Consider the following 22,967-nt stretch of genomic DNA (forward strand, 5'->3'; position numbering starts at 1 on the left):
TTCGCGCCGCGGCATCAGTCGGATTATGATACCACGAGATGCAAGCACCGCTACTAGGCAGGTAGATATTCTGGTGGCGAGGGTCAAAGCATACCTGCTTGGGTGCTTGGTATCTACACTATCATCACCATCTGTCATGCGCAGGCCTCTTCGAGGACGAGAGGGATGTCTTGCTGGGTGCAACCCCTGAACGTCATGCAGCCACGCAGCTTCCCACGTTATCATGTTCCTCTGATGAATATGCTCACTGAGCTCGGGAAAGCTTCCCCTTTTTGCAACATGGCCGGCCTCCTGCTCTTTTCGACGCTGCCGGTCTTCCGTTGCCCCAATACAGAAGAATCATCCCATCCAAGCTGTACCCCTGAGTCCTAACGTGTGAACTTCACCATCCAATAATGGCCGCAACAATCATCCCATGTTGGTGTAAGTATGTACTCGCTATATCATCCCATCCCATACACCTCCCCCCTAAGCAACAACAACAGCCTCACTCTTCGGCCCCCTCACCCCAAAAATCGTACTCCCCACCCTCACCTCATCACTCCCCATCGCAATCGCCCCCTCAAAGTCCTCACTCATCCCCATACTCAACTCCAGCAGTCTCTCTTTCCCCAACCCAAGCTCCTTCCTCACCAAATCCCTCTGCTCCCTCAACACCTGAAAATCCTCATTCTCATTCTCCGGTGTCGTTTCCCTACTCCGTGCAATTGCTCCAATAGTCATCAACCCCAACAACTCCAAATTTGGGCACTCATTCTCGATCTTCTTGCACAGCTCCACTGTCTCCTGCCCTGGTGCACATCCCGACTTGGACTCTTCCCCCGAAGTGTTGACCTGCACATGAACTTTGATCTTGCCGAAAATATCCGGGTTGGTCGCTGCAGCAATTTGATCATCGCGGTACTTGTCAAGGAGCTCAGCCTTTTTGAGGGTGTCGATGCTGGAGACGCAAAAGAGGTTGGGGATTTTGGCGAGGTTTTTGGTGTGTTTTGATTGAAGACCGCCGATGAAGTGCCATTGAATCGTCCTGGGGAGGAGCTCGGCTTTTTGGGTCAGTTCTTGCGAGTAGTTCTCCCCAAAGTGGAGATGTTTTGTCTCAGGGGCTTCATGGAGGACGAGGATGTCGTTCGCGGGTTTGAGTTTGGAGACTGCTACGAGTCGTACCTGGAGGTTGGTGTTAGATATTTGTAATGTGAGATTTGAAGGTGAAAAGACAAAGACTCACAGGACGCCCCTTGGCAACGGCGGCGATTTTATCTTTGACGCCCTGTAATTGCGAGATGAGGGCGCTGGCTCTGGTTGGGTCTACTTTCATTTCGGCAGTCTCTCTCATTATGCGATTGGTATTTTGGTTGGTTATACAAATAATTGAATATGGGATTGGTTTGTGAGATCTTGGGTGGAGTGAATGCCTTTCAGATGTCATTCATGGGATGGGCTAGGTGAGGGGCATTTCGCTGGAGTTCCATAGATGACTTGCTTTATCTTGCTCTAACAGAGCCATGCTTTTTCTCGGCGATTTGAACTTTATCTTGTTAAGAATCGATAGGCTAAAACTGCGGAGAATCTCCACCAACAGAAGACCCACTCTCAACAACACATCTCAAGATGGTCTATAAGCGTACATTATCCTAAGCCATGCTCAAAAAATAGTCAAGATATGTTAAAGAGGATCAATAGGTGTTTAAAAGTAAATAGATTCGTTGCAAGGTACAGCTGAAAGGCCCATGTTCTATTTAAAGATGTAAGTTGAGAGTTATATTTGCTGACTTGCGCCACCAGATCTTTTGTCCAGAACGTGTTCATCTGCATCATGAAAACAGTTCTCAACCGCCGTAACAGAGGCTAATACTCCGTCTCTCCCAACTTCTTTCCACTTCCACTTGTTGAAACACTTCCCCTTCCCTGCGGAAAAACCTCTAAAAATCCATCTTCTCCACCGTCATATCCCGAACACACCTTATCCTCCCACGCAAATCGAACGTGCATTCAACAGGTGAGAAAGGTGTCTCCTATGAGAGTATGACTTTGTTCTGTGACTGACACAGGGAGGGTGTCTTTACTTGAGGGTGATGCTTACAGCACGTGAAACATCGAAGATGCCTGGTAGGATATAACATACTTTCCACAACGAGACCGTCGGACGCCAGCCCTGTAACCTTTACCATGATCTATTGCTCATTTTCAACCTTATCGTATGGGACTGGGCGGCCATGACTCTTGCCGGTGACTCTTACCGATAACTGGCAGAGTGCCACACTGATATTTATCAGGCATAGTGCATGGATGGTATGTTGGTGATGTCGAGTTTGCGATGTTGGAACTTAGGGCGCAGGCCCGGCTCGTCGTGAGGAGGAATGTTGACGGCCGGTGGTTTACTGGTCACTTTTTCACAATAAACTTAGATTTGTTGAATTCGGATACTCAGTTCAGCGAATTTGGTTGTCAAAAAATGGGAGCATGCTTAAGGTCGTTTGTGGATTCACCTACCTGCGTTGGGAGCCCATTGTACTTGCCTTATGGGTTTGGAGCTCTTGCCTCGGCCAAGTGAATAAACTCGCGACGGCAATGTCGACCTACTTGGATCAAATTCTCTGCTCTCACGCATCCATACAAGACCCAGTCTTTGCACTCGATTTCTTTTCACTCACTCCCACTCTCTCTCCCTTTCACCACCCCCCAACACTCTCACACGACTTCCACACTCCCACACTCCTACACTCCCACACTCACTCACTCACTCACTCACTCACTCCCACAACGTAACACTCGCCAGTCTACAATTCTCTGCAGAAGGCCGACAACCAAGGATTTCAGGACCAATATCGACAATTGCGACTCTAAGCTGGGTATCGACAATGGTAAGTATACTCGCACTCCTGAGGAGTAATACAATAATTCATACCTTTCACAGGCACGCACCCCTAGTCGCTCTAGTACCGCGACCGCCAGCAATGAGGACGTGGGACAACCTACTCCGCGACCTCGTGGCCGTCCCAAAAAGGTCATAGCTGTGGGTGAAAACCACACTGCAGCTACCTTTACACCCAGTGTAACACCTCGCGGCCGTGGCAGGCCCAAAAAGAAATCCGACCCTGTTGATCTTGAGGAAGAAGCTCCTGAGTCTGAACAAGAACTTGCCGAACCCCAGGAACCTGTTCCCACGCCTCGTTCCTGTGGCCGCCCGAAGAAGAAGGTACACCATTGGTCCAAGCAAGCCCGAGAAGTTGCCAAATTGCAGCAAGAGGCTCAGCTTGACAACGACGATGAGCCCGAGGAAACCACGCCGTTCAAGCAACCCGCAACAGCTCCCCGGCCACGTGGTCGGCCCAAGAAGCCAGTGCCAGAGGCTTCTCCTGAGGAAGTTGCGAGTGGCAAGTCCCAGAAGGTCCCAGTCACGGCAGCCACGATAACTACGGCCAAAGATGAATTGCGCGCCGAGCTTCTTGGTATCTCCACTGGATTCCCTGATGGAAAGCCATATAGCATCACTAGTCGCGGTCGCGGCCGTCCCAAGAAGACCCAGACCGTGGAGACAGAAGAGGTTGACTCGAACGAGCAGTTGTTTGACGAAGTCGAGCATATGCCTATCAAGCGTGGCCGAGGGCGTCCCAGAAAACCCGACACCCCCGTCAAGAGTGCCCAGGGCACAGTCAGCCGTTTGCAACCTTCCAAACACTCTGAGGCTGACACTAGCTCTACCCTTACGGCTATTGCTACTGAAGGTGTCAAGAAAAGGGGCCGTGGGCGCCCCAAGAAGAATAGTTTTGGGTTTCTGGGGGCTGTTGAGGTGGCCACGAACACTCAGGCTAAGGGAAGTGAAGCCGGTGATGATGCCATCGACAGTCAAAAGATTACTAAAGAGGATGCCAAAATTCCTTTGGCTAAATTCATTGAGCAAGATGAGAATGATTTGGACCAAGACGAGGATTACCAACCCTCCCCTTCTCCGTACCACTCTTCATCGCCCTCTCCATCCCGCGCTCCGCCCCAGCTACCTTCAATGCATACCGTTTTCAGGAAAAGAGGTATCAGGCAAGTCAACGGGGCCGTCGAGAAAAACCCCAAAAAGCGGCTTGTGCACTTTACCGTTGCCAGAAAGACTGCTGCCAGGCGCTCGGCTTCATCACCCAACACGCGGTCCCCGGCTTCGTCAGCTAACGAGCGGTCCCTGGCTTCATCACCCAAAGGGCTTGTGCCTAGTTCCCCTTTACGACAACCACCAGTAATCCACTCCTCTCTTCTCTGATAGGCAAGTACAGTGTCAACTACGTTGTCGTGGGGGTTAAGCTTCACCCAGGCAGCCTGACCATCGAGCTTGCCACCGACGGCGGGGAAGACATGCTCGCTGGCTCTCTTGAGCTGAACCGGTGGAGCGGTGTGATGAGATTTGCCCTGACGGAGAAGAAGATCCGGCAGTACATCCTTAAGCAGGAGCGGATTGAGCGGGAGAGTTTTGTTCTCTCTGATATCATGCACCTGGAGGATGGCGAAGATGACGAGAATAAGATTTCTCTTTCCAGGGGCAAGGAGGGTGCCAGTACTGGTGACGATGACGACGACGACGACGACGAGGCTGCACTCACTCACAAGCGCAAGGCGTCCTCTGTGGATGCCGCTTCCAAGCATCGCAAGGTTTCATCGCAGTCGAGTTCCTCTGCTGAGGTTCACACTCTTTATTTTGCCTGTCGGATCAAGAATATTTTCTCCAATGTGGTGGAACACAGGGCCCAGGTGGGAGCTGTTCAGTTTTATACGACGAAGGCTGGGGTGATGGCGTTTGGGGATGCGATGATTTGTGTCCCTGGTGGTGAGCCGTGTGAGCTTAGTGGGGAGACGAGGAAGGATAAGGGGCCCGAGTGACCTTCTCAGGATTGGTTGGGGGGGATTTTGCTGAGCCGCGCTCGGAGTGAGTGGTAGGGCTGGAGGGGTGGTCTACGAGGATATCGCGATGTTTTTTTTAGCTTTTTGCCTTGAGGGGGGGCATAATTCGGCAATGAAGATGGGTGAGGTATCATGGCATCTTTTTCAGCGTTGGGTTTGGTTCGACTGGTTCTCCGGTTTCTCATCGAGAAGAGGGACCTATTTGCTTCGGACCGGGAGTTGTGCTGAAGAGGCGGTACTGAGGCAAATTACTAGCAGCCATCGACTTTGCGTTTGGAAAATGGTCTTCAAGGTGAATCTTTGCTTTCTAATATTAGGTTTGGGACAAGGACATGTGTTTGAGATACAGGGTCATAACTGAGGATGACACTGGGGGTTCGGAGAAGAGCGAGACTAGTCTGAAGTAATGACTTCCAATTTTTAGTTTACTTATATTGCTGAGAAGAGCATTGTTGTTCATAAAACTTTCGTTTTCTTCTACTGAGCAGTGACATGGCTGGTAGGTCTCTGATAATATGGAGAGTGTGGCACCCACGTCCTTTCAGTGGTCATATTGGGAACATTATAGTTGAAAACTATCTACAGTATCTTTACCAGGTACCAGGCCCCATCGTCTCCTCTCATCTGACAATGCAAACTACACAAGCTACCCTTTTCTCCAAACCTCCCCCCTACAGTAAGACCACAATGATTGTTGTATCTGTCTGTCCCAGTAGTACTTTATCTTTTTCTCTCCCTTACTCTCGAGGTAATTACATTACCGTTTATTTCTCTTTCACACTCTCTCTAAAAAAAACTCCTCCCATTTTCTCACATGATGCAAAAACCCAACACCTAAAAACCCAACCCGACCGAACAACCAGCCCACCCTAACCGGGGCCCATCGATCCCTCAATACACAAACAAAACCAACCAAACAACAACAACCCAATTTGATTTCCACCAATCTCAATCCATCCATCCCAAACAATCCCAACCAACCTAGGCACCTTTAAACCCGCCTCTGCTGCTGCTGCTGGCGCCTCTCCTGCTGCTCACACTGCTGCTGCAACCTCCCCCGCTGCTCCTGATACTCCCGATACTGCTGCTGATAGTGCTGTCGCCCCTCCTCACCACCACCACCTCGGCCCTACCGATGTTGCGGCTGAACAGGCTGACTCGGCATGTTCCTAATCTGCTTGATCAAAAACTCCCTCTCGTCAATAAACTGCTCATCGTCCGTCCTGTCCTCTAGAAAATGACTCAAAAAGTGCAGCAACTTCTCCCTGTTCATCAGCAATATCTTCTGCACCGGCACGCTCTTGTGCGGGTTCGCCACAAAGACTTTGAAAACGTGGAACCCCTCATACTGCACCATTTTCCGGTCGTCTCTGAGCAAGTTCATGCAGATCTTCAGATGCTCCCCCCTGTCGACGTAGGCGGTCATGACGTTGTAGTTTGATCGGTCGAGCAATATCTCGCCGAGCAGTTTGATCGACTGCCGCTTGGTGACGTAGCTGTTGGATTGAACCAGGACCGAGTTGTACCGAGAGAAGAAGAGGTCAAAGTTGACGGCGAGGTATTTTGGGACGAGTTCTTTGTGTTTCGTGAGGAGTTCCTTTTTGGTAGGGGGAATTAGTAAAGGGAGACAGAAAACAAAGGGGTAAAACGGGACACACTCTAAACGTGGTAAAAGCATCCGCCGCCACCTCAAAAGAGCTCTTATCTATCCACTCAAAAAACTTCCAGAAAATCCCGTTGCCAGTTTGTGGCCTTTCGGGGTTGATAGCGCCCAAGCCCCTCGAGCTGGACCCCATCTCGTCGCCGTCGTCGTACAGTATCACCGCAGCGGCGGCCTCATTCTTGAGAACCTCGCGCAGTATTGTCCCAGCCGGCGTAGCGCTCTCCTTGTGATCGTACGACTTGCATAGCTCGACCAGTACTTGCGGTCTCTTTTCTACCACCCAGGCCAGGGCTAAGGGTTCGGGTTTCTGAACGCCGGCGGGGGTGCGGAACCGGAAGATGTAGGAGAAGATGACTTGGGTATCTTTTCGAGATTCGAAGGGGAGACGGTGGAGGTTGGCGGCGAGGAGGTAGAGGACATCTTCTTCGATCATACCGGTGATCAATTGGTAGATTTGTTCGGGGGAGGGTTCGGCTTCTGGGGATATTAGATGTTAGTTTATGTGTGCGGGGAAGCGTTGAGAAGAGCAAAACATACCGGGAGTGCCTTGGAGAACCATTTTGATTTGCGATAGAACCTTTGCTAGCTCATCTGCCTGTGTTGGGCTGGTTAGATCTTGTTGGGCGCATTGTAGAATCATCAATGTTTACCTTTGGCCCTCCTTGCGGTCCCTCCAACTTGGAGATATGCTCCCTTGCCTGCTTGGGCAGGTCGGTCGCATTGGTCCTTGTGCGCGTCCGCCCAAAAAGAAAAGACATGTTGCTGGAATCCGCCGGCGCAGCGAAGCGCAAGTTCGACAGTCAAGAATCGGGTACAGGGTCGTCCTAGGAGTCGGAGACAAGTCGAGAATGATGTATGTATGTACAGTCTCGGAGACGGGAAGCAAGCCTTGGCGGGCACCTTGGGGGCCCAGGTGGTTGATCTTATCGACAAGCGGTATCGGATCGCCGGTTTAGCCACAGAAGAGTTGTACAAATGCCCGCTCACGCAGAGTGCATTTTTGCTCTTCAGAATGAAGTCTGGCAAAGCCCAATCTGGCTTCAAACACAAAAGGTCAGCTGGAAAAGGGGCAATTGTTGTGATGGCAACTCAATCCGTCACAGGCCCAGGATGTTGTTGTTCCTGCCGCTGCCACGGGCACCGACAGGGAGGGGAGAGCAGTGACAGGGTCAGCACGGGCGCTAAGATGGATGGATCACAGGCCTATCATAACCCTGGTCGGTGTTAGGGGGCTACTTACTGGATGGTAGATGTGAGGCTGAGATACAATGTGATCTTGGCGTGTCGCAGAGTTGTGCTCTAACAGTCGATTGGGTTGATTTTTGCGGGGCGCTGCAAGGCTGCTGCCAGACCCCGCAGTCAACCCCTCCAAAAGTTGTTCTGGGGCAGAAGGCCAGCGCAATCGTCTTTGAATTTCGAGTCACACTTTTAACTTCGAAATTTATTGCCCTCCAAGCAGTTACCGGTACGTCTGCACCGCCTGTATCCCAAGTGAGTCAGGCCCGCTTTTCACTTATGCCTATAGCCTTTTCTCTCTTCCTGCTCTGTTTTTCGTATTGCCAGCAGGATCACGGGACTGACCTTTAACACCTCCCTCGTTACTAGGGCGAGTTCTGCGAGCGCATTGGTTTCAAGATGTCCATTGATTTCCCGAAGGAGGAGGAGGCCACTATCCAAAGATGGCGCGAGATCAAGGCCTTTGAGAGACAGGTGCGCACACCGCCTGGCGCGACCAAGGCGCCAACCTCTACACCTCGCTGCTGCTGCTGTGGTGGTGCGTGTGCTTATACATAGCATAGGTCGAGCTCTCTGCTGGCAAGCCCAACTACACCTTCTACGATGGCCCCCCCTTCGCGACTGGTCTGCCTCACTATGGCCATCTCCTGGCCTCCACCATCAAGGACATTATCCCAAGGTATTGGTCCATGAAGGGTTTCCATGTCGAGCGCCGCTTTGGTTGGGATACCCACGGTCTTCCCATCGAACATGAGATCGACAAGAAGCTCGGTATTTCCGGCAAGGCTGCTGTGATGGAGATGGGTCTGGAGAAGTACAACGAGGAGTGCAGAGCGATTGTCATGAGATATTCCGAAGAGTGGAGGCACACCATTGAGAGGTTAGGTCGCTGGATCGACTTTGACAACGACTACAAGACCATGGATCCTACTTTCATGGAGTCCGAGTGGTGGGTGTTCAAGCAGCTGTTCGATAAGGGAGAGGTATATCAGGGCTACCGTGTGATGCCCTACTCGACCACACTCACCACTGCTCTGAGCAACTTTGAGGCAAACCAGAACTACCAGGATGTCACCGATCCCGCCGTTATCGTCGCCTTCCCCCTCATCGACGAGCCCGAAACCAACTTCCTCGCCTGGACAACCACCCCCTGGACCCTGCCATCTCACACTGGTCTGGCGGCGCATCCCGACTTCGAATACGTCAAGATTGCCGACGAAAAGACGGGCAAGAACTTCATCATTCTCGAGAAGCTGCTCTCGACGCTCTACAAGGACCCCAAGAAGGCCAAGTTCAAGGTCCTCGCCAAGTACAAGGGCAAGGACATGCTCGGCTGGAAGTACCTGCCCCCATTCGACTACTTCTATGAGGAATACAAGGATGTCGCCTTCAAGCTCCTCAACGCCACTTACGTTACGGCTGAAAGTGGTACCGGTATCGTTCACCAGGCCCCGGCTTTCGGTGAGGACGATTACAACGTAGCCGTTGAGGCTGGCATTGTGACCGAGAAGCGCCCTCCTCCCGACCCGGTTGATGACTCGGGTGTTTTCACCAGCAAGGTTTCCGATTTTGCCGGCCTCCACGTGAAGAAGGCCGACAAGGAGATTATCAAGTACTTGAAGGGCACTGGCAGGCTCATTGTTGAGTCTCAGTACAAGCATTCGTACCCCATGTGTTATCGTTCCGATACCCCTCTGATCTACAAGGCTGTGCCTTCTTGGTTCATCCGCATCCCCAAGATCATTCCTCAGATGCTCGAGAACATCGAGGGCTCGCACTGGGTTCCCTCGTTTGTCAAAGAGAAGCGTTTCGCAAGCTGGATCGCAAATGCTCGGGACTGGAATGTGTCCCGCAACAGATATTGGGGTACTCCCATCCCCCTGTGGATCAGCGATGACGGAGAGGAGCGTGTCTGCATTGGCAGCATTGAAGAGCTGAAGGAGCTGAGTGGCTATGAGGGTGAGATCGCAGATCTCCACCGTCACAAGATTGACCACATCACCATTCCCAGCAAGCAAGGCAAGGGCATCCTCAAGCGCGTTGAGGAGGTCTTCGACTGTTGGTTTGAGTCTGGCAGCATGCCTTATGCCAGCAAGCACTATCCCTTTGAGAACAAGGAGGAGTTTGAGAAGAGCTTTCCTGGTGACTTCATTGCCGAGGGCCTTGATCAGACCAGAGGCTGGTTCTACACTCTTCTCGTTCTTGGCACCCACCTCTTTGGCATCTCCCCTTTCAAGAACTGTGTCGTCAACGGCATTGTGCTCGCTGAAGATGGCAAGAAGATGTCCAAGCGCCTGAAGAACTACCCAGATCCCACCGTCGTCATGTCCAAGTATGGTTCTGATGCCCTCCGTCTGTACCTCATCAACTCGCCTGTAGTGAGAGCCGAGCCTCTTCGCTTCAAAGAGTCTGGTGTCAAGGAGGTCGTGGCCAAGGTTCTTCTTCCCTTCTGGAACAGTTACAAATTCTTCGAGGGCCAAGTTGCGCTCCTCAAGAAGGTTGAGAATATTGACTACAAGTTCGACCCCAGCATGGAGTCGTCCAACACCAATGTTATGGACAAGTGGATTTTGGCAAGTTGCCAGAGTCTGCTCAAGTTTGTCAACGAGGAGATGGCTGGTAGGTAAAATTGTGTCACCTGGAATCTGAGCCCCGTGTTAACCTGTTTATAGCCTACCGTCTGTACACTGTCGTGCCCAAGCTTCTTGAGTTGATTGACAACACCACCAACTGGTACATCCGTTTCAACCGGAAGCGGTTGAAGGGTGAGAACGGTCTTGAGGACACCCTCCACGCTCTCAACACCCTCTTTGAGGTTCTTTTCACGCTGTGCCGTGGCTTGGCACCCTTCACTCCCTTCCTCACTGATACCATCTACCTGAAGCTCCTTCCTTCCATCCCTGAGAAGCTCCAGGGCCAGGACCCCCGCAGTGTTCATTTCCTACCCTTCCCCGAAGTCAGGCAAGAGCTTTTCAACCCTGACGTTGAGCGCAGAGTGCAGCGCATGCAGAAAGTTATCGAGCTGGGCAGATACTCCCGCGAGAGACGTACTATCGGTCTCAAGCAGCCCCTCAAGACGCTCATTGTCATTCATCACGACCCACAGTATCTGGAAGACGTGCGGTCGCTCCAGGATTACATCACTGAGGAGCTCAACATTCGCGACATTGTGCTGACCTCGGATGAGGCACAGTATGGTGTGCAGTACAGCGTCACGGCTGACTGGCCCGTACTTGGCAAGAAGCTCAAGAAGGACATGGGCAAGGTCAAGAAGGCGCTGCCAAGTGTCACCAGCGAGGAGGCGTATGCCTACACTCAGACTGGTAAGTTGGTGGTGGACGGCATCACCCTCGAGGCTGGCGACCTGGTTGTCAAGCGTGGGTTGAAGGAGGATGAGTCTTCCAAGAACTTGGAGACCAACACCGACAACGATGTCCTTACCATTCTCGATGTCGAGATCTACCCCGGCCTTGCCGAGGAGGGTCTTGCTCGTGAGATCATCAACAGAGTCCAGAGGCTGCGCAAGAAGGCTGGTCTTCAGGTCACCGATGACATCAAGATGGAGTACAGAGTGCTCAGCGATCCTGAGAACACTGGCTTGGAGAAGGTGTTTGAGTCCCACAATGAGACTATTACCAAGGCTCTGCGTAGGCCGATTGACAAGCATGAGGTCACCCACATTATGGGCCAGATCCCCGAGAAGAAGGAGGAGGGCATCATTGCTGAGGAAGAGCAAGAAGTACAAAAGGCTACTTTCTTGCTGCGTCTCCTCAAGCTCTAAAAGAAAAGGTTTCATGATATCCGGTAGCTTAGGCGTGTAGCACAATGAAACAACGTTAGACGAATAGTGTATCAATGCTGCGAAATTTTGGTTTTATTTTTGTTTTCTATTTACCCTGTTTTGCGGCAGCCTAGATGATGGTTATTGTCAGAGCGCTGGCTTGTATTGTTTTGGAGCAACAGCTGGGTAACTAAAAAGGGGTTAACAAGGGGCACACACTAGGTAACAATTCTTCAACGCCATAAATTCTCTGGCACATTGGTTCTTGTGTACGGAGTTGTAGTCGGCAACCACACATTGACCATATACGGTAGCCTGCTTCCATTGTTAGTTTGTGTCCGAGTTTCAAGATGTTTGCTCCGTGGTTGCCTCACCTCAGCAGTGCATTTTGACACAGCTTGAGCGAACCGTTGGATGGGACGAGTCTTTCGGGTCATGTTTGCGTTTGCTGCCCAATTTAAAGCTTGAGCCGGAAAAGCTATTAAGTCGAGATGGGTGTCGAGGGCCTGTCTGAAACTGCTTGAACTGTCGACTCGAGGACTTGAGAGAATGAGTGGTTCACGAGGGTTCGGGTTCCCCTATCCCGTCTTGCATGACGTTTGACTTGCTTCTAGTCGAAGGTCTTGGCATCTCGAAGGCGCGCACTGGCCCGCCGTTTGCTGGATTCTGCCCTAGCGCGCCAAACAAAGCCCCAACCCTTCCTGTCCAATCATTGCTGGCCATCGAGGCCCAGCCATCTGGATTACCTACCTTATGTCACGCCCGTCGCTTTACGCGACTTTTGAGGCTTCACCATCCGCGACTTCGACACGCGCCCCCCCTCCCGTCCCCTGCCGGCCGACCATCCATTGCACCTCCTTTTTTTCCTTCTCCACGCATCCATTGGGCGCCTTTTTTGTCACTGCCGTTGCTGTGCCGCCGGTGCTTTCGCGACTCCAAATCAAGGCCGAGCCCGGCTTGTGCATTTGCTGCGATTCATTGTTTTTTTTTTGTCGGCCAAGACACACGCCTTGTTTAGCACCAACTATTGCTGTACGCTTTTGCTTGTAATTTACGAACAAGACAACACATTTTCGAATTGTATCAGCCCACGTCAAAGTCTATCATGCCTTGGAGGTGGCGCCCTCTCCCATGCCGCCTCACTCCTCTCTGCCCCTCCGAGACGGCAGGGCTGGGCCTCCGCTTCCTTCTTCTTCCAACACGTTTGTCAACAGCAATAGCAGTCAGCTCCACGAGCCGTATTCAGATGAAGGTTGGTTTCTCTTGAAGCTTTTGCGCCGCGCCCACTGAAGCTAACCTTGACCTCGCGCTCCAGACATTGAGCTTATCCACGAGATCGTCGCATTGGGAGAGTCCATCTTCCCTACCCTACCAGAACGAGACAAACTACCTACAGAAGCCCTCTTCCGCGCGGCAGAGGAGATCCTCCCCAACCATGGCTACGATCCAGATGACCCTCCCTCCCACATCTCGCGCCTCATCTTTAAGATTGGGGGGCAGCGATCGGGGGAGACGCTCAGCCACAAGTTTAGAACCGTCTTAGAAGGAATGGGTATCAAACTTGAGTTTGTTCCGAGCAGTCCACCCACCAGACCTGACTCACTTCGATCTTTTCCACTCACCGAGGAAGAAACCACGGTCGAACTCGAGCTTGGCACCACCCCCCGCCGGCAACAGTTGCCACAGCAGAGGCGGCGCAGGCATAGTTCTGTCTCCCGTCGAAGCGATAGAACCGTTGTGTCGGATGAAGGGACTTATGAACTACCTATTCGCGCACGATCGCGACCGAGATCTCAGTCGGTATCGTTCTTGGACAAACCAGGGCGCGACCATTCGGACGACGAATCAACGCGCCCGTTCAGCCGCTTGGGAAGGGACGGAAGAGTGGTCCATGCCGACCCACGGCCGGTACTCAAAGCAACGACAAAGGAAAATATCAAGAATTGGAGCTCGGCCACGAGGGAAGCCACGAGGAACAGGGAAGCCCTGCGGCGCATTACGAATTGGCGCCGGGAAAACGAGCAAGCGGGCAATGACGAGCTGGAGGACGCGATTGAAAATGCGGTAGAGAATCAGCGACCCAAACAAGGCGGGCCGCACATTCCAGCGCATTTTCACGCGCATGTCCCGATCAAGGAGGTTGTCAATCTCCCGCGTGGTTTGGGAAGTACCCGGCCACATGCGACCACTGCCGGAAACGGTGTCAACAAAGGACGGCCCGCATCCCCTTCCACCATCGCGGATACTGAGCCGGTGTACGACTCGCCTCGCTCCGACGACATCATCAACGGAGCACGACGTGTGAGCGACTCGACCGCTCCGACCCAGGACGACGACCGGCCCCGACAGCAGGAATCTTCCGCATTGTCCCATGGAGATCGTTCCGCCGTGGATATCCAGGCCCTGGAGGCGAAATTGGCGCAGCTCAAGATGGCCGAGGACGAGGCACTCGTCAAGGATGCCTTCAAGACGTGGGAATACTACTTCCAAATCGCCCAGGATACGAACCGTGAACTCTTGGCCGTTGCCGAGGATGTCGAGGACCGCGACCTCAAGAATGAGGTCATTGAGGCTTGGAAGGAAGAATACTGGGCCCTCCTGGAGGAACAGGCCAATATCCAGGCGTTTGTCGAGCACCGGGAGTACACCGAGCGCATGGAAAAACGCGCGACAAGGGTATACGAAATCTACACTGTTCGTACCACGATCACGTTCTGGCACGACTTTGCGCTGGATGAACGCGACCGGACCGCGGTAGCCCGAAGACATCTGGTGCGCAAGAAGGCTTTTGCAGCCTGGCGCCAGCAGCTCATCGAGGACGAGGCCAAGGTTACCAACTTTATCCTGATGCATGCGCTGCAGAAATGGAGCCAGACTACCCTGCTTTCCGAGGTTCGCCATAAGGTGGCGATCAAGACAGACCAGCATGCCCTCATCAAGGAATGTCTGGGCATCATGCAGGAAACTCAAAAGATGCATCTTGCGGACACACTCTGGTCGGTTCGGATCTTCAAGTTCAGCCTGAACACCTGGCTCGACAGGGCGAATGATGCTATGGATCAGCACGAGCTAGCCATTGACGTGGACGAGAGACTTGTGCTCGACGAGGCAACCGGCATCTGGCACGAAGAAACCCTCTATCTCCAGGACACGGCCATGGAAGCCACCGTCGAGGGACTGAGACAGGAATGCCGCAGGACCATGGCGTATTGGCAGGAGCAGGCAAGGCTCAATAAACTTCTGAAATGGTATCAAGATGCCGACGAGGAAGACACAAGGTATCACGTTTTGGATACGTGGTATTCGGCCTTTCAAGGGGCTCTTCAGGATGCCGAAGATGCTGATGCGATTCTGCTCAGAGAACCTCTCACCCGGTGGGAGAACGTGACGAAGCTCAAGATGTTTACCGAGCGCGATGACCAGTACACGATACTCGACGTGCTGTCGCATTGGGCGAACGAGGAACGGCTCGGGTTCTGGAGACGTTACACGGACGAGTTGGCGATGGAGGGGACGCTCAAGCAGGTGCAAGCTGCTGCTTTTAGGTCACAGAACGAACGAGCGGTTGACGAACGAAAGGCCATCAGCATGGATAACTATTATGTGTGGGGTGATGTGGTGGATGAGTGGTTGATGGCGCTGGATGTGGGGGTGGCCTGGAAGCATCGGCGGAATGCAGATGTGGTGAATATCTTTCGCACTTGCAGGCCGATTGTGGATATGTGGCTGGATTACCACTGGGCGAATCTGGAGAGGGATCGTCGTGCTGCGAGACAGGCGGACAGCATGGTCAAGCGTTTCCGTGTTATTGGAACACTGGACAAGTGGCCGGTCATTACGGAGAAGAAGCGAAGGGAGAGGTTGATGAGCTCACTGCGGCAGTTTCGGCGCGATTACAAAGTCAAACTTGCGAGTTCCTGCTTGGAGTGGTGGTTTCACTTTGCTGGTGATCATGTGGACACTGGCAGATATGCTCATGATACCAATATTCACTATGAGAGTGAGGATATCAACGGGCAACTCAATCACTGGCTCGAAGTCGCAAGGACAGCCGGAGATATGCAGGATGTGGCCGTGGACGCCGAATTGGAGGTCCATTGCAACAACTGGATAGAGGAGCTGCACGAAGCCCAGGCAAACGCTGAGTATGCCATCAACTATGACGAGGACAAGACTCTTGGTCAGTACTGGCAGGCTTGGGAGTTTGAGGCTCTGCAGCAGATAAGCAGGAACCGCATGGCTCTCACGGTCAAGGAAAGAAACGACAAGCGTTGGTGCAGCCAGATCTTGGACGAGTGGCAGCAGGAGGCCAATCCGGAAATGACACAGCTTGATCCGAGAGCCAGCATCATGTCCCGCCGCAGCAACAGGACTCGGACCCACGGGTCCGGAGATGATACTCTCGGCCCAGGCGGCTTCACAGCAAGCCAGCTGGTCACCGTCAACACCAGCACCCTCCCCGACCGTTCTCGCTTCTCCCGCCCTACCTACCCAGAAACACCCCGTGTTCCAACCGTCTCCCAACTCGGCCGCAACCCACCACCCTCTGCTCGCTTCTCCACTCGCTCCAGAAGTCTTGGCCCAATGCTCGAATTTGACGAGACTAGCTTCTTGCCTGATGCTGAGACCAATGATCCTGGGTTCATGAGCACTCCCACGAGAAGGACTAGCACTTTGCGGCCGTTGGGTTATCGACCCACGACTACCCCGTCTGCTATCCTCCCCAGCCCCTTGGAGCGGGGATTGAGGAGTGAGTACGGCGCGAACGGTAGCTTGGGAAGTACTCCAGGGATCATCAGGTCGAGGCTGGGCCAGCCGCCGTTCAGGGGGAGCACGTTGAGGACGAGGGTCGAGTTTGCGGATATCAGTGAGGCTAGTGCTGAGGATCAGTAGTCATTCCTCTATGGCGCCGCTCTGGTATAGATACGATGTGCGAGTCGCTGTGTGTGTGTTACAAGACGGGACTGGGTGTCTGTTTCTGGCGTCTTGTTTATACTGTTTGTTTTTGTTGCTTTGAATGCTGGCTGCGTGGTTTGGTTTTGGATATACCCCAGGGCTCTCAAAAAGCAAAGGTTTTTTTCTTTCTCTTTCGGTGGAAAGTCTTTTTTTTTTTTAAAAAAAAAATATTTGTTATTTTTGGGTTTGCATGGCATGGATTGGTGGCGTTATCTTCGTCGACTACAACGGGAGACTCACACTATAACAAATGGTATGGCGAGCGAGGCGTAAGGTTTATGGGTTTGAAGCTGGGTAAGGGTGGTGGTAGGGGCGGTGTTGGTTGGTTTAAACGTAGGGTTTTTTATGGTATACAATGGGAGTTGAATCTGGATATGGGAGGAGAGGTTTTGACAGATGTAGGAAGGGTATAAGTGTAGAGTATAGAATATCTAGTTAGGTGGTATATTGTCTGGCGGGTTGAAGGGGGGAGAGGGGGTGGTGCAAAGTACAATTCAAGATCATACCAAAGTGCACCGCGTATGGGAGATTGTGAGCTGAGAATAGTAGCGGCTGGCTTGGAAAGGCCAAACTCAGGGAGGGTCCATGACTGTTGGTTTAGCGGTCTTTCAATCGTCTCGACCTCGAGTGTCCAGCACCTGACGTTGCCCTTCTCATTGACATGCCAGCCTGCTGAGTACTGGAGGTTAAACCCGAAATGCCCCACTCCTCTTGGCAGTTGGCCCCAGCTCCCAATTCTGCCATCGACCAATCCTATTCAGGCAGGCGGTCGGAAAGCCCGCACACAGGGCTCGCCAAATTTTTGACCAAAACCCACAACACCTCGCCTCTTTATTTTCTCCTCCGTCAAGATCACGGTGATCAATCAAGCAACCGAATTCCTTGTCCAAGTCGCCCAACGATCCGTCACAATGGCCAAGGTCTCTACCAGTCAGTGCCATCTTCATAAATTACCCATCAAACGATGCGATATTAACAATTAATTGCAGACGTTTCGTCCTCCAGACGCAAGTCTCGCAAGGCTCACTTCTCCGCGCCTTCCAGCGTTCGTCGCGACATCATGAGCGCTCCCCTCTCCAAGGAGCTCCGTGAGAAGTACAACGTATGTTCCTGCGACTTTCGCTGTTCAAAAATGATCGGGTAATTGACAATCTCAACAGGTCCGCTCCATCCCCATCCGCAAGGACGACGAGGTCACCATCGTTCGTGGCTCCCAGAAGGATAAGGAGGGCAAGGTCACCTCCGTCTACCGTCTCAAGTACGTCATCCACGTCGAGCGCGTCGTCCGCGAGAAGGCCACCGGTGCCGCCGTCCCCCTCGGCATCCACCCCTCCAACGTGGTCATCACCAAGCTCAAGCTCGACAAGGACCGTGAGGCCATCCTTGAGCGCATCAAGGCCGGCCGTGAAGCTTCCAAGCCCAAGGCCGCTGCCACTGCTTAAGCGGTGACAACATGAGACCTTGAATGCAAAAAAAAAAAAAAAACGACAAAAATTTTCTCGGTTCGGCTGGTCGAGATTCGATACCCCCTTTCTCTCAACAATCTCGGTCGGTACTCTGGCGTCAAATCGGTTGCTTGTGAAATTACGGATATCTTGGGACAGGGAAAATCACAGGGACGGATCTAGAAGACACCATCACCTCAACAGGGTTATGAGGGAGGGAGAGACAGAATCAACGAATCGAGACAATTTTTTGTTCTCAATGGCCAATTTTCACTGTTTTCAAGTGATTATTGTTCCATGGGAGGTTTATCCCGAAGCCACATCTCTTGTCTCTTTGCATTTTTTTTGCCTTTTGATTGGAAAGGCTTGTTGTATACTGCCTCGATTTCGTTGGTACTAACTTTTTAGGAGTCGTAAGCAAGACTGATGATCATGTTGGATCGGAATGTCTCGATGACGGTGAGTGTGTGTAGAGTAAAAATATGATGAGATGTGATGATGACCGCCATATTATCTCCTCGTTAGCACGGTATTTTCTCACGGCTTTCGAGGTAAACAATTGGCGAAGAACAAATCGGCACTTGACCTCTCGAAAGGGCCATGGTGCTCTCACCTGCAGACTTCCTCGGAGAGATTATATCGATGAGAGAGGGGGTTTGATGGTGAGGGACATTTTATTGCTAAGGTAGAAGAAGAATTGAAAGAGTTGTTGCAAGTTTTGCTAGTTGATCTTGTGATGGCCTTGATGGTTGATGTCGACCTTGTTTCGTGAGCTGATTGGGTGGTTGGCTGGGTGGGTGGTTGTGTTCTTTTCTGGAGGCAAGGCGGTGTAGTAGCATGTGGTGATGTCGCTAGACATCACCTGAAGTCGATGAACGGCACTCCAACAGGCAGACTACTTTACGCGTAAAAGCTTGTAGAGATGGATCATGTTCTCTGTTTGAGCCACCTTAATGATGTTCTTCCGTCCGTCTCTTGAAGCACACGCCGTGTAACATAGAGCCCGGGTAGTCTGGAGGTATGGTCAACACCGAAAACATGGTATATATCTCACTTTAGTGCAAAAAAAAAAAAAAAAAAAAAAAAAGCCACGAACAATCTCTAACATCTAAACGGCCTTTGCTTGTTTATACTTCTCAAATGATATAATCTCGAATTAAAGAGAGAGACAACCAACTTCCATACAACATCAGTCATACTTTCAACCCAGTAACAGGTAGTACTCCATTTACAAAAAGACAAACCAAAAAAAAGGGTATCCTCAACATTTAAACAAACAAATAAAGAAACAAAGAGAAACATCCCAAATTTCCCATCCCAATCTTCACCCTAGGTCATTCCACATAAACCGCCCCGCCCAAATCTCCCTCCAAAAGCACCAGGCTCTTGTTTCCCCCCCGCCCTTCCCCCGCCTAATCATACCTCACCATTCCCCCCCCTCCCACCCAAGGCAGATCCCTCTCCCCAACACGCGTACAAGTCAAATAACTCACCTGCCCACCCCCCTGCAACTCGAGCTCAAGCCCGCTCCCCATCAACGGCCTCACCACCTCCCTCGCCATAGCCTTTAGCTCATCAATCCGCTTCTCAAACCTTCTCAAATTATCTCTCGAGTACAGGTCAGGCGTCAGCTTCAGAAACCTCTTGCACTCGTCATGCGTCAGGTACCCTTTTTCGTTTTGGGTCGATCCTAGTATTCTATACGTCCTCCCCAAGGTAGCCAACGGGGGTACAGACGGAGGGGGAGGGTGAAAGTGGACGTTCCTCTGGGCAGAATTGCTGTTGCCGTTCGAGCTCGCAGGGACAAGAGCGCCCGCCGCCGAGGACGACGACGAAGAAGAGTTATTCCTATGGCGGCCGCTGCTCCCCGAATTTCCATTTGTAAGTGCGGTGCGGGAGGACCTTCCCGTCCGTTCTGGTGGTGGCGGGGGAAGAGGCGGCGGAGGGGTGGTGTTATCCGCCAGCCAGGTGCGAAACAGACTAACCGCCAGCCAGTCGAGATAATTCGTCCCTGGTGAAACCCTCTCCCCGGAAGATCGATTCGTCAGAGTGAGTCGGAACAACCTCGCCTCGATTCGGGACACCGTCTCCTCTAGCTCGTCGACCTTGTCTTCTATTATGTCTATTACCGTCTCCGGGAAGGCAGCCCTAATGGAGCGCTCGCCTGCGGGCCATTGACCGACAACGTGGACCAACGCTTCTTGAAAGATAACTTTTGACCTGGCGAGGTAGCCTAGCCGGAGGTAGGAGATGGGGTATTTTGCTATTTGCTTCCAGAGGCGGGATTGGAACTGGAGCATGTGGTGGTCGACCCGCGGGCCGACGACGGCGAGGGCGTCGTATTGGTCGGCAAGGTTGAGCAATGATTTACATTGGATGTAGGCATCTGCTATGTTGATCGGGTCGAGGGTGGGGGCGTAGTTGTACATGATTCTGAACAGGTTGTCGTAGTCGCGCAGGAGGTCTTCTTCGGCTGGTGTTGGTGGTGGGAGGGATGGCGCGTGGTTGCCGGATGACGACAGACTGAGGTTGGCGACAGATCGAAAGAAAGAGTGCGATGTTGATTTACTGCTGTGATGGCGGCTGGAGGAGTGTGAGGGTGGTGGTCCGCCAAAAAGCGAATTGGTCGTCGGGGGCGGGCCTCGCTCCTCCTTTTGCACCAGCATGGGAATATCGTCGCCCCCTGACCCAAAGTCTAATTCATATCTCCATCTCTTCTTCACCGGCGTCAGCGATGCAGACGATGGTTTCCCAACCGCACCTCCATCATTGCTCCCCACAATCCCTTGGTCCTCTATCCTTGTCAGCTGCTGCGACGCTCCTGCCGGCTTGACTCCCTCGATTGCGCCAGCAGTGGGAGGTGCTGGTAGCGACGGCGGCGTATTCTCGGGGACTGTTTGCGCTCGCGACCATTCATTGCTGGTGCTGATCTCGAAAAACCCAGAGCATCGGGTCAGGGTATGTCGGTGAAGGAGGTATCGATTCTCGTGGCCGGATGCGAGACGCACCAGGATTTCGACATCGCCACTGTGACTGAAGACGGGGAACTCATTCTGCGGAACGAACGAGGTGCCACCAGCATGAGACCGATTGTAGCGTCTCGAGCGCGACGAGACATGTGAAGCTGCCGCGCGGGGGGCGCCGGTCTCTCTCCTTCGGTCGCTTGCCTCCACGGCGGATGAGGTCCCCCGCAGTGCCAGGACCGTGGGCCCGTCGCCGTGATGCGACACCATGAATGCTGGCGGCGGTGTGCCAAAATCCCGGGTGTCTGTTGCTTCCCCCTCTTCCGCTTTGCTTGGTCTGCTGTTATACCTCGTGCGACGATAACAAAATGCTCTCCCGACTAGTATCCTTCTGATCTTGCTCCCCTGGCTGCCTCCGTCTAACGATGTCACTGTTATTGGCGTGAGCTCCTCTGACAGCTGGCACCTGGCCGGCAAACTTGGAAAGAGGTTGCACTAAGAGGGGTCGAAGCTGCAGGCAAGGCAGAGCGGGCAGTCTTTCAGGTTGTTTGGTGCGCGCGCTCAAGGTCAACGCTGCATGACAGCCAAAAAAAAAAAAAAAAAAAAAAAAAAAAAAAAACGATAGAAAGAGGGGAGAAGGAGGTGAAAAAGCAGGTAATCCTACCCCTTGCTGACGATTGCGTGAGAGGAGAAAAAAAGAGACAGGGGATGTGCCCAGGTGGTATCTCCCTGGGCTTGTGACTCTGTGGACGAGGCAGGTCGAGGCAGCGGAGTGAGGCAGCGGAGTGAGGCAGCGGAGTGAGGCAGCGGCAAAGTTGCGAGGCGGTGTTTCTTGCTCTGCTTTCCCAGCCCACCAGGGCAGACCAGTCCCGCCCCGGTTGTCGACGGCGAACGAAAACTTGAGAGGGAAAACAAGAGCTGCTCTTTCGCAGACCTCCGGGTTTCGCCACCACCAGGGGAATGGGTGAGTGGACAGCCAGCTCTAGGTCTTCTGCCGACCCCCAAGGCAAGCAAGCGATTGGTGGTGAGGTGACGGTCGACCTGACCTAGGTTGGCTGCCCTTGGTCTGTTGTTGCAGAAGGGATTGGTCCAGGATAACCATATGGGAAAAACCATAGAAGAAATAAAAGACAGGAAGGAGAAGATGAAACAAAGGAAAATCAACAACAGGCTTCTGTTGTTGTTTACCTCACGTCGACACCCAGGTAGGTAGGGACCGGATAGGCAATGTCTGCATAGCTATCATGCAGGACGCGCCCTGTCCGCGTTTTATTATTTACTAAGTCCACCGCCGTTCGCAGCACATTGGTATGTTTGTGGCCTTTCTCGGGAGGTTGGACTCGATTGGATGCCTGCTCCCTGCTTAGTCGAGTTTGTGTCCCCAGATGCCACCATTTCCATATTCCCGTTGCGGTGCATGGTAAAGTTGGTCAGTAGCGTGAGACCAAACCTGCTGGGCTCACTCACCTGGCTCCCGATTCCGGCACCTCGAGTGTTCGGGACGGAGCTGAAGTGGTTTGGTAGGACAAAGATAAGCAGAGACGAGGTTGTGTCCAGAATCCACCTCTGTCATCTCGATAGTTTGTCTTTGGTGTTGGCCTTTTCTACCCAAGAATCTGTCTTGTTCGGGGCCGGAGAGCCATCAATTGCCATCAGCTGTCGGCCAGATGCCCACATGCTTTAGCAAAAGAAGGGATGGCACCGCACACCAAAAACTCAATCACCACCTGACAAGCTCACTGACATAACTTCACACAAACCATCTGATCTCATCAAGACATGACTTGAGCGGGCACTGTATGAGCCTACAGCCTAATTCACGTTCACAAAACTTCAAATCAGAGTAGTAGTTTGATGGCAATTCGATTGCTTGCTAGTAATACACCTGATTGGTTAAAAACACATGGCTGAAGTGAAAATTGCCTTGAAATCCCCTGTTACCTTTTGAACCCCAGAACCCCTTGGAAATATGAGACGAATATGGTCGAAGAAATCGCATCGACGCCTGCCAGATTCAACGCCATGCCGCCCACGCAACA

General features: G+C 52.5%; 8 protein-coding genes across 8 annotated transcripts; 4 read left to right on the plus strand and 4 right to left on the minus strand.

The window, feature by feature from the left end:
* Nucleotides 1-38: 38 nt before the first annotated feature.
* QC763_604280 (uncharacterized protein) lies at nucleotides 39-1,425 on the minus strand. Its single transcript, XM_062914271.1, has 2 exons — nucleotides 1,226-1,425; nucleotides 39-1,164 (listed from the first exon to the last, which is right to left on the minus strand). Exons 1-2 carry the CDS (start codon nucleotides 1,331-1,333, stop codon nucleotides 469-471), a joined length of 804 nt encoding a protein of 267 aa, XP_062762499.1. The 5' UTR covers nucleotides 1,334-1,425; the 3' UTR covers nucleotides 39-468.
* Nucleotides 1,426-2,481: 1,056 nt separating this feature from the next.
* Nucleotides 2,482-5,275, plus strand: QC763_604290 (uncharacterized protein). Its single transcript, XM_062914272.1, has 2 exons — nucleotides 2,482-2,861; nucleotides 2,912-5,275. The coding sequence occupies exons 1-2, from the start codon at nucleotides 2,859-2,861 to the stop codon at nucleotides 4,247-4,249; spliced, it is 1,341 nt and encodes a 446-aa protein (XP_062762500.1). The 5' UTR covers nucleotides 2,482-2,858; the 3' UTR covers nucleotides 4,250-5,275.
* A 150-nt stretch (nucleotides 5,276-5,425) lies between these two features.
* On the minus strand, nucleotides 5,426-7,674 carry HYM1 (Hym1p). Its single transcript, XM_062914273.1, has 4 exons — nucleotides 7,198-7,674; nucleotides 7,085-7,142; nucleotides 6,543-7,024; nucleotides 5,426-6,481 (listed from the first exon to the last, which is right to left on the minus strand). The coding sequence occupies exons 1-4, from the start codon at nucleotides 7,303-7,305 to the stop codon at nucleotides 6,014-6,016; spliced, it is 1,116 nt and encodes a 371-aa protein (XP_062762501.1). The 5' UTR covers nucleotides 7,306-7,674; the 3' UTR covers nucleotides 5,426-6,013.
* A 347-nt stretch (nucleotides 7,675-8,021) lies between these two features.
* ILS1 (isoleucine--tRNA ligase) lies at nucleotides 8,022-11,628 on the plus strand. Its single transcript, XM_062914274.1, has 3 exons — nucleotides 8,022-8,257; nucleotides 8,347-10,402; nucleotides 10,456-11,628. The coding sequence occupies exons 1-3, from the start codon at nucleotides 8,183-8,185 to the stop codon at nucleotides 11,562-11,564; spliced, it is 3,240 nt and encodes a 1,079-aa protein (XP_062762502.1). The 5' UTR covers nucleotides 8,022-8,182; the 3' UTR covers nucleotides 11,565-11,628.
* Nucleotides 11,564-12,350, minus strand: QC763_604315 (uncharacterized protein). Its single transcript, XM_062914275.1, has 3 exons — nucleotides 11,939-12,350; nucleotides 11,784-11,879; nucleotides 11,564-11,694 (listed from the first exon to the last, which is right to left on the minus strand). The coding sequence occupies exons 1-3, from the start codon at nucleotides 11,999-12,001 to the stop codon at nucleotides 11,671-11,673; spliced, it is 183 nt and encodes a 60-aa protein (XP_062762503.1). The 5' UTR covers nucleotides 12,002-12,350; the 3' UTR covers nucleotides 11,564-11,670.
* On the plus strand, nucleotides 12,243-16,762 carry QC763_604320 (uncharacterized protein). Its single transcript, XM_062914276.1, has 2 exons — nucleotides 12,243-12,816; nucleotides 12,880-16,762. The coding sequence occupies exons 1-2, from the start codon at nucleotides 12,696-12,698 to the stop codon at nucleotides 16,455-16,457; spliced, it is 3,699 nt and encodes a 1,232-aa protein (XP_062762504.1). The 5' UTR covers nucleotides 12,243-12,695; the 3' UTR covers nucleotides 16,458-16,762.
* Nucleotides 16,763-17,313: 551 nt separating this feature from the next.
* Nucleotides 17,314-18,681, plus strand: RPL26A (60S ribosomal protein L26A). The gene is made up of 4 exons (XM_062914277.1): nucleotides 17,314-17,450; nucleotides 17,510-17,622; nucleotides 17,681-18,424; nucleotides 18,491-18,681. Exons 1-3 carry the CDS (start codon nucleotides 17,432-17,434, stop codon nucleotides 17,960-17,962), a joined length of 414 nt encoding a protein of 137 aa, XP_062762505.1. The 5' UTR covers nucleotides 17,314-17,431; the 3' UTR covers nucleotides 17,963-18,424; nucleotides 18,491-18,681.
* Nucleotides 18,682-19,377: 696 nt separating this feature from the next.
* On the minus strand, nucleotides 19,378-21,198 carry QC763_604340 (uncharacterized protein; the record flags this gene model as incomplete). The annotated part of the gene is made up of 1 exon (XM_062914278.1): nucleotides 19,378-21,198. The coding sequence occupies one exon, from the start codon at nucleotides 21,196-21,198 to the stop codon at nucleotides 19,378-19,380; it is 1,821 nt and encodes a 606-aa protein (XP_062762506.1).
* Between the last annotated feature and the right edge of the window lie 1,769 nt (nucleotides 21,199-22,967).

Source organism: Podospora pseudopauciseta, chromosome 6 (genome assembly GCF_035222475.1).
Source record: "Podospora pseudopauciseta strain CBS 411.78 chromosome 6, whole genome shotgun sequence".
In the NCBI taxonomy this organism is placed as follows: Eukaryota; Fungi; Ascomycota; class Sordariomycetes; order Sordariales; family Podosporaceae; genus Podospora; species Podospora pseudopauciseta.